This window comes from Cupressus sempervirens, chromosome 11 (assembly GCF_028749045.1).
Source record: "Cupressus sempervirens isolate cs-2001-9-10 chromosome 11, ASM2874904v1, whole genome shotgun sequence".
Classification (NCBI taxonomy): domain Eukaryota; kingdom Viridiplantae; phylum Streptophyta; class Pinopsida; order Cupressales; family Cupressaceae; genus Cupressus; species Cupressus sempervirens.
The window spans coordinates 342,111,640-342,124,349 of NC_143128.1; the positions used below are offsets into that span (position 1 = coordinate 342,111,640).

The window sequence follows — 12,710 nt, forward strand, 5'->3', positions numbered from 1 at the left end:
AAATTACACCTTGAGCCACATAATTTGTTGAAAATGCTAGAACCAAAACAATTGAAAATCGATGTACAGGAAATGGGAAACAGACCACTAACTTGGGCTAGTGATGTTTATTCATATTTTCAACTTTGTTTAAATAGCTTAATAAACAGATAAATAATGAATCTTTCATCGGGAACATACCTGATTCAGCCAATAGAATCTCATATAGAATTGTTGATTTGACTTTAAGGCTAGTAGTGATAGGATAATCTTGGTTACTTCCAATTTGTTTCCATTTGTGGTTAAAAAGGCTGCAACCCCAAACCTCGTATCCATACAACACAACTGGAATAACCAGTAGGTCAGGAGGAGGAGTCTTGGTTTTCCAATCCCGTAGTTTTGCTTGTCTACACCTATTTTGTAGCAAGAAAGAAGCTCATTGTCCCCCTTGCATCTGTTTAGCTCTACAAGTCTCCAAATTGAGCCTATAGTTAAAGTCAATTCCCAAGTATTTATATTCCTCTACAATCTCAAGCGTACTTCATTCAAAGAGGAAACAAACTTCTTGCTTCTTCCTCTTTAAAGGGTGTTGGTGTTTTTCAACTATTAAGTAACAAAATACTTAATACCAAGATGATAAAAGATCACAATAATCGAAGGATCAACTACTTCCTATAAACAATTATATGTACTTCATATCTGGACCCAATTTCAACAAAATCAATACAGATTTTCTACTCTTTAGACTCTGCAGAACCAATTTACAGATTTTCTACTCTTTAGGCTCTACAGAACCAAGGTGGGTATACCTGAGGGATGAAAGACTTTTCAACTTGACACTACACACATATTTTACTCATTTCACAACTATACACATCCCTTAAAACAGATTTGGTCACCATTCTTCTTAGGTTTACAAATAATTCTAACAATAGTAGCTAACTCAAACTCTGAAGTTAAATGCAAACAAGTGCTAACCAACATCAACATTTTTTGAACAGTAAAACCGAATGGATTTTTTAATTTAGACTTGATGCTTATTTATGATCTTTCATCTACAAACTAAATCAATAGATCAGTGCCTCGTCCATTGGGACTTAGAGTCAAATCCTAGATCTAATTGACTGCATTACAATCAATATTATCAGCAATTCTCACTGAAACTCATTCTTACAAACATCCTTCCTATTACCATGGAAACCCTATCAATTGCACTGAAGCATTTACTTAATTCATTGAATTAAAAGCAATAGTGAATTGACATACAATTTGATTTAATTGCATTCAATTGGACAAGCTTTGCTTATACAACTTCACAGTAACCAGATGATAAAAAAGGAGACAAGATTCAGCAAGAACAGTCATGGGGACAGGTCACCTCTGTATTAATTTCCATTTTTGAAAATTGTACATTTGAAATAAAACTCAGAATGACTCAAGATAAAAGAACATGATCCTGCAAGATTAATGTATTCTCAAGATATTTGCAGAGAAATAAATCACAGATGTATATCTCACTTATATAATGTGAGATGCAACAAGCTTTAGGCATAGCGAACTGACAATTGTCCTTTTGACAAAAGATATTTACATTTTATTAATGTCACAAAAAGACAAAATTTTGTGTAACAACAAAACTTCACATCAAAGTGTTCTTTTGGTGGGCCCATTTTCTATTACATCTTCAAATGCTATGGATTCCACGATTGGCTCTTATGCTATATTGATTCCTTGAAATATGTAGCTATCAAACTTGCTAATGATGTGTCTCTGATCTTTGCAAGTTTACCTCAACTCGGGGATATCCATTGTCCTCATCATGAACTGTTAGGGTAACAGTTATTTCTGAGTCCTCAACTGCCGCATCATCTTCTTCTGCTGCCACATGTTCTAAAGACAAAAGTTCTTCCTTCCATTTGTTGAAAACAGTATCATCGAGCCAATCAAAATTTAAGATTTCCTGCTGCTTTTTTATTACATAATCTCCAATCTTTTCAATTTCAACAAAATCTTTTCTAATAGTGTTATAGAACAATTGTACTTTGACAAATTCTTCATTAGTCATTGCCCATAGTACATGCCCCTTTCCATTTATAACATTGTTCATTCTGTGGCATAACAACTCATCTAATTCCTTTCCCCATTCTTCCTTTTCTTTTATTTTGTCAACCTTTTTAAGTGCACTGGGAAAAAGATCAAACTTCTCTGCTATATACTTAGAAAAACAAATTGTTATTCTCTTTTGAACAGAAACCCGTTTTTCATCAAATTCTTTCAGATTATTAACTATATCAAAAAAAATCTCTATCTGATCACATGATAATTCGATGACAGAGATACACATAGAAGTGACATCATTATCTCTTTCACTCCATTTATGAACAATGGGCTTCAATGTGTCTTCATCTCTCTTTATTTCATCCCACATCTCTAGGATTCCTGCCATCTAGTCATAAAATGTTGGCCAATCAATTTTGTCTACTAAGTACAAAATTGGTTTCCTGAGTTTTTCCTCATATTGATTGTTTAGTTCAACATGTATTTCCCACAATTTATTCTTTTCTTCTTCAAATTCTTCTGCAATGTAGAACTCAGGTCTCTGCGAGGTATCAGGTATTTCAACAATGGGGGTGGATTTGAATGGCTCAACCGAGGGGTGAGGATATGCAATTCTTGGCCTGCTAGACTCTCCCACTTTCATTTTTCCAAGTTGTTTGTCCATCTGGTATACTTGATTTTCCAACAATTGGATTCTCTTTCCAGTATTTCTTCAAACTTGGCATTGAGTTCTAAGAATTTACTCTTTTTCTTTCCCAGCTACCACACTCCCAAGAGATAGCATTTCTTGAGCCATTTTAGTAATCTCTTCACTATCAACTTCATCAGCTCTGTATACAGTGAGAGTACCAGTATGCTCAGAACTTGAAATTTAGTGAATTTTGGTCTTATCCCTCTTTTCAATAGACCAAATCACCAAAGCTTGGTTATCACTGCTAAACTTTATCCCTCTATGTGCTTGCAGAATTTCCTCTTCAGTTTTATAATGCACATCCTTCTCTTTTCTAATGGAGTCAAAAATCATAGCATTAGCTATGTCCCACTCAGGCAAAACCAAAACTCCTGACTCTTTGACTAATTTTCTCCCGGCCTCAAGTGTTAATTGGGCAAAGTCCTCCAAAAATTTGGCTTTTACCTCTTCCTCAACTTCAGAGTCCAATTTGTTTGGTTGCTCTAATTTTATTGCTTTACACTTTGCCTCAAAATTTCCTATATTTTTCCTCCACAAAAATTGTGCAAATGCCCTAGATTTAACAAAATTTTCATCATCTATAAACTTTTGAGATGCTTGTGCAGTGATGGGATCTATCTCCTTACCTCTGTAATCAACAATAGTGAGGTCAAAAGATGGCATTGGAGGCTCCTCAGGCACTCCTCTTTCTATATCAGCAGTAGTAACAATGATATCTCCCTCCCCTCCAATTTGTCTTAGTTGCTCTCTCATAGATGCTTCATCATCTATTCTGAGTGGGGTTTGGGATGGTGAATACTCTCCTACATGAGAAGAGGATCCCTGTTCTAACATTTGTCTCTTGGGTGCACTGGTGTCAGGTGGACTCTCTGATCTTGGCCTTTTGTAGGGGGGAATGTGTTGTATATTTTGAGCCACAATGTATCCAATGTAATGTATACTAGCCTAGAGTAACCACCATTCTGCTATTTATCCTTCTCTCCACCTCTGCAGACTTATCAAGATATGCTTTGATTAAGATGCTCTTCTTCTCATTCAAAGCTTGCATTATTACAACAAAATTATTCATCAGTGCGTTCATTTTGGCCCCCCAATACTTCTTATCTGCCAAGGGGTTATAATTGAGCTCAAAAGCATTGATAAATTCTAAAACTTTACTGAAAACTACCCACTTTTCTTTTCTGACCCCTTGTTCCTGTAATAAAAAAATATTTCTAATAGCATCCTATGGGAAATACACATTTTGTATAATAGCCTTAGCTTTAGTTCTCTCTCTAAGGAGGTCATAAAATCCCTCTAGATCAATGTATCTAGCATGGGATTGAACCATGTGATCTCTATCCAAAAATAAACTCAGAGTCCTCCATCCCTTTTTAACAAAAACAAAATCATGCACCACAGTAACAACAGGGAAGAATGTGCCTTTACCTTTTCCCAATATATCCCTCTCCTCAATTGTTCTAATCTGCCATAGTAATTCTACAATTCCTATCTTCAAAGGCACATGAAAAGGTAAGACATGGGGTCTTCCCAAGAAACCATAAACTCTAATTACAGTAGAAACAGGGTATGGGATTATATCCCCCCAATTATGACTGACTAATAGCCCCTTGGCATGGTCCTTGGGTCTGATTAGCTCTAACAGAGGTTGTGGGATCCTTGGACTATCCCCTTTCAAAAGCAATCAGAGCCTTGAAGCAAAGTATCTGTCAAATCTGACATAGCTAGCATCTGTGACTTCCCAAGTCATGTCAGTGCTCCATAACTGAACTGGGAGCTTCTCTCCATCTCTTTCTAGTTTTCTTCATTTCCTTGGAGAAGAAGGCGACTCCCTTGTAAAGACATATGTGCATTAACAAAGAATACCAACAAAAAGGCCTATTCACCTTACCTTGAGCTATTCCAACTAAACCATTGTGAATTTCTTCAGATAGGAAAGTGGCAAAATCAAAAATTGAGCTCATTCCAAATTGCAAGGTCTGAGCTATGATGAGAACAATAGAGCCTTGGATATAATCTTGCTCATCCATCCCAAATATTTTGTAGAGTAAAATATAGGGCTTGTGCCCAAGGATTAAAGTACTTTTTCGTCAAGGGCTCTGGGGTGTTTGTTGTAACCAGAGGTAGTGACCCAATTTTAACAATGTGTTGTTGCAATGGCCCTGCCCTCAAGTATACCCTATGTGCATCATATCGTGCCTGAAATTCATCTATGACAATTTTCTCATGGACTACCTGGTTAGGGTTGAGCTTAAATATCTCTTTGATCAGGGCAGGTGAAACCCTAAAGAGGTTATCCATGGCATGGTTCTTCACAATTCTAGTGATGGGGTCGTACTTTTTGGCCATGTCAGATAATAGGTCACTGTCAAAAAATACCCCAGGAACAACCAATTTTCCAGTGTCAAACTCCCAAACATTACTCAATGGGGTGTCCAAGTTGCATTATGCAAACCATTTCTTAAACAATTCTAAACCCCCCACTGAAACTTGTGCATCTCTTACCCAATTGGCTCTGTCATAGAAACCCTCACCTACAGCCAACCTAGGGTTTTGGGGGATGAGTTCCCTCCCTTTTGTTAATTCATTCACAGACAAAGGCACTTGTTTAAGGAAATCGTCATGAACAGATCTTTTGAGGTAGTCAGTAATGCCAGAGAATTCCTTTCGTGGAGGCATTTTAAAATTTCAACTTTACACAATTATAATTCCTTGATTTTCAAAAGTCACAAACCACTTACCTGCTCATTTCTGCTTCTTTTTCTTTGTAAATTGCTCTGTAAATCATTGAAAACCTTGCAGAATTTCGTGCCCTAGCTCTAGAAACCCTTGCGCTCTAAGAAATTTGCAATTGTGTGGCTCAGTAATGGTGAATTTGCAAATTATACTGCATCATTAAGATCGCACAAAGGAGCCTTGAACAACATTAATGTCTTTAACCGTTAATTTTCATGTCGCGCCTCAGATTTAAATTTCATCTGTTGATCACACAGCATCGAACGGCCTTATTTGAAAACAAAAAGCTGCTTTAAAGTTTTGAAGTCCTTGCCACGTGTCAAGCAGGCGCCTCCCCGCTTTGCTTAAAGCTCGAGCAATTTCTTAATGCAAGTAAGCACCAATCATTGATATTACAAAGATCAACGATCATAGGAAATCGCAATACCTTATTAATAAAACTTTTTGAAAGGCGGCCCCACTGGCACACTCATCTCCAACCTGGCAAGCACTAATTTATCCGGCCAATTAGTTCACTCCATCTCAGTACCTTTTCCAGCCTGGCGTGACTCAACAGCTCTTCGTTACAATAGGTCCCACCTTGCTACATGGCAGAATGGCGCTTCCCCACTTTGCTTAAATGTCATGCATCTTCATATTGCAGGTGAGCGCTAATCGTTGATCTTTCCGAGATCAACGATGCTATAAAGTCGTGCCTTTATAATATCCAGTCAGCCAGACTAACCAATAGAATGTTTCCCTTTTTGCCAACGTGTCTGACAACTGCCACGGTACAAACTTCGTTATTGCATTTAAAAGAAGTGGGTCCATGACATCACCATATGCCACAATGTCCTGTAGGCGCTTCCCCACTTTGTGTAAATGTCGAGCACTTTCTTATAACGGTAAAGCGCTACCCGTTGATCTTACAAAGATCAACGGTATACAACTTGCATGTTTTGAACTGTGTAAAATACCCATTGTATGTCACCAAGGACAGGGGTCACCAAGGCGCTTCCCCACTTTGGTTAAATCCTTGTATCTTGGGATTGCAGGTAAGCGCTATCCGTTGATCTATCCAAGATCAACGACAAATTTACATTGTTTAGTGTTTGAGTCAATCACACCAACCAATGGATGCATTACATTTGTGACAATCGTCTCTGACAACTATCAGTAGCAGTAAAACCTTTTAGAGATTGCATCGATGATATCATCATGTGCCAGATGTCAACAAGGCGCTTGCCCGCTTTGTTTAAATACCATTCACTTTCAACTTGCGGTAAAGCGCCAACCATTGATCTTCCAAAGATCGACGGTGCAACAAAATTGAAAGCAAAACAACCCCACTGAAACGGGCCAACCAATAAGATTGTAGGAAATTGGAGTGTGCATTGACACTTCAGCAATTCTAAAAAAGGTCTGACGATATACTAACCAACTCTGATGAATTTCAATCTTTTGCGGTGTAATCAAGACCTACCGTCAGCAAGTGCTATGTGGCACAAGGGCGCTTCCCCACTTTGCTTAAAAGCCATGCATCTCTACATTGTGGGCAAGTGCTCATCGTCGATCTCGGAGAGATTGACGGTGAACCAAAATAAACCATCAAAGTTTAGATGCTTCATAAAGTGTTTAAGAAAGATAACTGCAATTAGGGCAAGCTTATTAATAAAAGGTTTATTTTGTAGAAAATAATAATCTTTGCGAAAAACTTTGGAAAACCGTGTCCCGCGTAATTTTGAATAAAGAAGTTATTTTTAGTTACCTTTTTGAAAGCTAGGGCACACAACGAGGGTTTAAAAGACCTTTAGGAATTTTGAACTAGGGTTTTAAAATAAAATCATCAATTTTGGACTATAACCCTAGGGTTTTTCACTGCAAGGTACAACATATGACAAAAGGTGAAAAACCAAGCCAACAAAGGGAAAATCATCTTAGTCTTGCTAGTATTCACCTACATCCCAACCTCTTTACAGAAACTCTGTAGAGCTCTTAGGTGTTCTCTAAGATCCTTGGTTGTTTGTGCAATGAGAATGAGCTCGTTTGCAGAAAGCAGTAGCTTCACCAATACCCTACAAAGCTAGATGTCCTCCTCACAACTTTATTTAGCCATTCTTCAAGATTATCAATATACAATCAAATAGGTGGGTGAGAGAGGACAGCCCTATTACACAAGTAATTAGTAAATTATTTGATGTATTAACAATGAGCAAATATGCTCAATAAATAAGTTTACATTACTTACAAAATAAGCAAGTTTCTAAAAAGAAATTGCAAATAAGATCAAAGAAGAACTTATCATCTAAAATTACAATGAAGTAATTTTTTTAGCATTGAATGAATAATAAAACATTATTTTAATACCCTCCTTCAATGCTCAATCTATCAGCAACACCAATAGATTATCTAGACCAAGGGACGTGGTGAGGATATCAGTTGTTTGATCCACTGTGCTTGGTTCTTTCATGGAAGGTTGGATTCTTGGCAAGTTTGAGAGCTACCTGATTATCACAAAACAAAGGAATCAGACCTGCTTGAGATAACTGCATATCTGCAAGCATCTGTCGAAACCAAACTACCTCACAAGCTACTTTAACAGCTCCATGGTACTCTACTTCTGTCAAGGATAAAGCCACAACCTACTACTTCTTACTAGTCCACGTAACTGCACTAGATCCCAAACTGAACACATACCCAGATGTTTATTTTATGTCATTAACTTAACTTGCCCAATCTGAAGATCACCAATAGTCTAAGCCCACCATTTAGGCCGGAGAGTAGAAGAACCAACATCGGATGGAGGAGCTAGATCTGGTACTAGATCTCGAATAGGGTCAACAGGTGGAAGATTACCATCATTCGGAAGAAACTCGGGTTGAGCATATTCAAACTCAAAATTTGCATCATCCCTCCCACCAGGTAGACCTATTGAAAGACGAAGAATTTTGCACAAATGAGGATGGGTGAAAAGGTCTACGTGTTTCATTAAAGACAACATCCTTGTTGAAGACAAGACAATTAGTGTCTACATCTATCAATCGATAAGCCTTATGGTTCTCACTATACCTTGTGAACATAAGCTTTTTGACTCTTGGAATCCAACTTGGCGTGCTTGGCATCTGGAATCTATACACAATCTAAAGAGCCAAAGATTTTGAGATGACTGATCCTAGGTTTGCAACTAGTCCGGACTTCTTCATAAGTCTTTCCCTTAATAACCTATTAAGGAGATAGGCCACAGTGAATACTGCTTCTGCCCAAAAAATATTAGGAACACTCTTGTGTTATAACAAGGAACGGACCATCTCACCAATAATATGACTACGCTGCTCTACAACACCATTTTGCTGAGGAGTGCGGAGTGTGATTAACTGACATTTTATACCATGTGTATCACATTAGTTGGAGAATGCAATGGAACAAAATCTCCCCCGTTATCTGACCTAAAAGTGATTATACAACAACCAAACTCTTTTTCTACTAAGGCCTTAAATTCTAAAATACAATAAAAGCATTTGGTTTTGTCTAAGAAAGTACACCCACATTTTGCAACTGAAATCATCAACAAAAAGCAAGAAATACCTACAACCAATAACAGAAGGTATCTGCATTGGCCCATAAATATTAGCATGAACTAATTGAAGTACCTTAGAAGCTCGCCATGAGTCACCATCCGTAAACGGTGTCCTATATTGCTTCTCATCTTGTCAAGCTCCGTAAACACCGTGACGTTGAGTCTGGATCTTAGGTAAACCAGCTACAAACCCCTCTCGAGCCAACTAAGAGAGATAATGCAGATTTAAGTGCCCATACAACTGATGCCAAAGATTGGTGATGGAAGAATTTATGGCTTCCATGGCTAACTCTAGAGAATAGCCAATATCCATAAGTCGGTAAAGCCCATGATCCTCATTGCCAATAGCTACAATAGTACAAGTCTCTCAATCAATAACCGAACACTTGTGTGAGATGAATACAACATCCAACCAAGGAGAATGCCGAATGATCTGACTGACTAAGAGAAGATTTAGTTCCATGCCAGGAGTGTAGTACACATTAAGGAATATGATATCCCTCCCATCAAAATGTACCTGAATAGTGCCCTTACCGACAATTGCGTAATCTTCTCCTCCTCTAAAAGCAACTGAGTCAGTGAACGGAAAGAACATTGTGAACCAATCACGCTGATGAGTAAAGTGAAGCAAAGCACCTGAGTCAATGTACCGAGCAGAAGCCTTCACATGATTTGCAGAGTTTTTAGCCATGAAGGAAAGGCATAAAAGACAAATTCTTTCTGCTCAATGTGCTCCGCTACATGCACTTTCTACCAAGACCCTCCCTGCTTCTTTTGTTCAAAAGCCAATTGTTAACGACAATCCTTCTTCATGTATTGTATTTGTAACGTTAATTACATTATATGTTCTTTTTCTTAGAACTATCCTGAGGTTGACCTAAGCCTTTCTGCAGCGAAGGCTAACCTTTCCCTTTGTTTTTTAGTTGAGAGTGTTGCAAAAGCTTTCTCTATAGAAGATGAGGAAGAACCAATAACAAATTATTGTTTCCAACAGTCCTGCTGCAAAAGCTTGTTACAGAGGTCTAGAAATTTCAAATCAACATTTGTGGAAGTAATGTTCAAAGTTTCAACAAAATGTTCAAAAGACCTCAAAAGACTCTTCAAGGTAATAACCACCATGTCTTCTTTCTCCATTTTCTGACCAATCGCCTCCAACTGATCACGGATCTTCTTAATCTTCGTCTGGTGTTCTTGTAAGGACATTCTCTCATCCATCATGATGGAGGTAAGTTGATTCTTTAAAAAGAATGCACGACTTTTATTATAGGTTTCATGCAAGGCCTTCAAGTGCTCCCAAATCTCAATAGCTAATTTTCCAAAGGAAACCTGTGAAAGCTTATCATCTATAATAGAAAGTTTAATGAGCATGACAACTTCACGATTGCGCTCATCAAACTTTGTCTAATTTGGATCCGCTATAGCTAGACACTAAAGAGTGCCCAAGATGATCTTATCAAGAAAGCAAGTTTAACGAGCATGACAACTTCACGATTGCGCTCATCAAACTTTGTCTAATCTAGATCTGCTATAGCTGGACCCTGAAGGGAGCCCAAGACAATCTTATCAAGAAAGCGATATTAAAAAATGATCATCATTCACTGCGTCCAGTTGTTGTAGTTTCTGCCATTTAAATGTTAGCTGCTTTCCAACATGGCATTGGTCAATGAAGCCTTTTTCACGTTTATCGAGACAAAAAACAAGAGACTATAAAGATGTTGATTGCACGAAATTCTATGCACAAATTTCAATGCAATGAGACAAGTACATGTCTCAAATTTGCTGACACAAAAATTAACACATGGATTTCAAGACAAAAATTTGATGAAGACTTAGAAGAGATCTCAAAAAACCTAGAAAGAATCTTAGAAACAATATGAAATCAAAATAAAATTATGACAGCACATAATCAAGGTACCGAAAAAATTCTGACGATGACCCAGATGCAATCTCGAAAAATCCACCAAGAAATTCCAAGTAGGTTTTCAGAACAACAAAGCACTCAAGAGTATCAAAAGAAACCTTGGTCGTTTTTTAAAAAACCCAAAAGCTTGCAGATTGAACTATAAAAAAATGGTGGAAGCAAACACTGTTGAGTGTAGATCAAAGATAGAGGGTTTTAAAAACCCTAGATGGCACCCAAGGAGCATAAAGAGGCCACGATTTGCAAGAAAAATGGAAAATAAAGGAGACGCATGAGCAGCAAGAAGAAAAACTCGTCTATGAGAATAGCATCCGAAATCACTGAAGACAAACAAAAAGCCATGAAAATGAGTAGAAACAGACGCCAAAACAAACGTGAATTACAAGATGAAATTGCCCCAACTTGCAGACCAAAAACGATCAATAATGGCCAAGTGTGGGAGATTCTTCCTAAAAAGAGAATAATGACCATGTGTGGGAGATTCTTCCTAAAAAAAAATAATGGCCACAACCCTATTTCAGGTTTGAAGAGAAAAATAACAGTCCTAAAACATTTCAAAATAAAATTGTGTTTTAAACGACAATTTATTTTTAGAAGGCTCTAAAATCATATTATGCAAGTAATTGGTAAATTATTGAATGTATTAACAATGAGAAAAGGCACTCAATAAAGAAGTTTACAATATTTACAAAATAAGCAAGTTTCTAAACAAAATTTGCATATAAGATTAGAGGCTGATCTTATCATCTAAAATTACAATAAAGTGCATTATTGACATTAATTAAATATTAAAACATTATTTTAATAAGCCTTGTTTTACCCCAATATCAGTACTCCATTCTGGCGAACCTTCTTTTGCCCTTATTCCAGCTCTAACCTGCTCATAGAGTCTATGTACTGCGGCTGTTTTAGACAATGGTACCTCAAGTCCCCGAAAAGTTTTGTGGATGGAGATGAGGTATCAAGACCCGTCTATGCACTGTTCATACTTTCGTACAGAAAATCTTTCTTGAGAGGCAACTTTAAATTATATTCCAATCAGTTGGGTTGGAAACTGGTAAACTAAAATTCAATTCATTTTTTTTCTTAGCGACCGATTTGGCCTATGAGCACGCTTTAGCGCTTAACTAATAGTTGACATGGGTGCAGTGGAAATATAAACTAGTGTAAAGCATTGACTGTGTAGATTACAAACTTACTATAGCCTGAGAAGAAACGTCTTCGTCCGGAGCATTAGAAAGTGAAGTCATGGCCTTTGATCTCAATGATGCCGGTTTACTAACAGAGAGAGCCTGATTTGTTCGCGGAGCTGAATAAGATGGGAGATTATGATGGAAATTCCGTGCAATCCCCACATTCATCATTTCAATTTGCAATCCCCACATTCGTCATTTCAATTTTGTTCGACCATTGGTTCACTCTGGGATAGTAAATAGATTGAGCCATTCGTACATGACACGTTGCACCCTACGCTCCACAGATAATCCCATTAAAATCAACCTCTCAATGGATTTGAACGACTCTTTCTTTACTACCTATCAATTGCTCACACGTCGAAGGCAAAACTAACAAAGGGGCTGTAAGGGGTGCAAGCACCAAAGTTCTTGACTTAAGAGTTGAGTCAAGCTATACATTTTATTGTGAAGTAGAAACAAATGACAGATGTTATTGATGCATTAAGTTCATGAAGACCAACTACATTAAAGGTTGTAAGTAACAAAATTGAGCAAGCCATCGGCCTAAAACATGGATATGATAGAGAGATAGAT

General features: G+C 37.5%; 1 protein-coding gene across 1 annotated transcript in view; it reads right to left on the minus strand.

The window, feature by feature from the left end:
* LOC149529487 (uncharacterized) overlaps window positions 1-12,342 on the minus strand; it is a 102,479-nt gene extending 90,137 nt beyond the window's left edge. The window contains exon 1 of the mRNA XM_089808933.1: window positions 12,141-12,342. Within this exon, the coding sequence (XP_089665059.1) occupies window positions 12,141-12,326 (186 nt within the window). The 5' untranslated portion in view covers window positions 12,327-12,342. The remainder of the gene's footprint in view (window positions 1-12,140) is intronic.
* Between the last annotated feature and the right edge of the window lie 368 nt (window positions 12,343-12,710).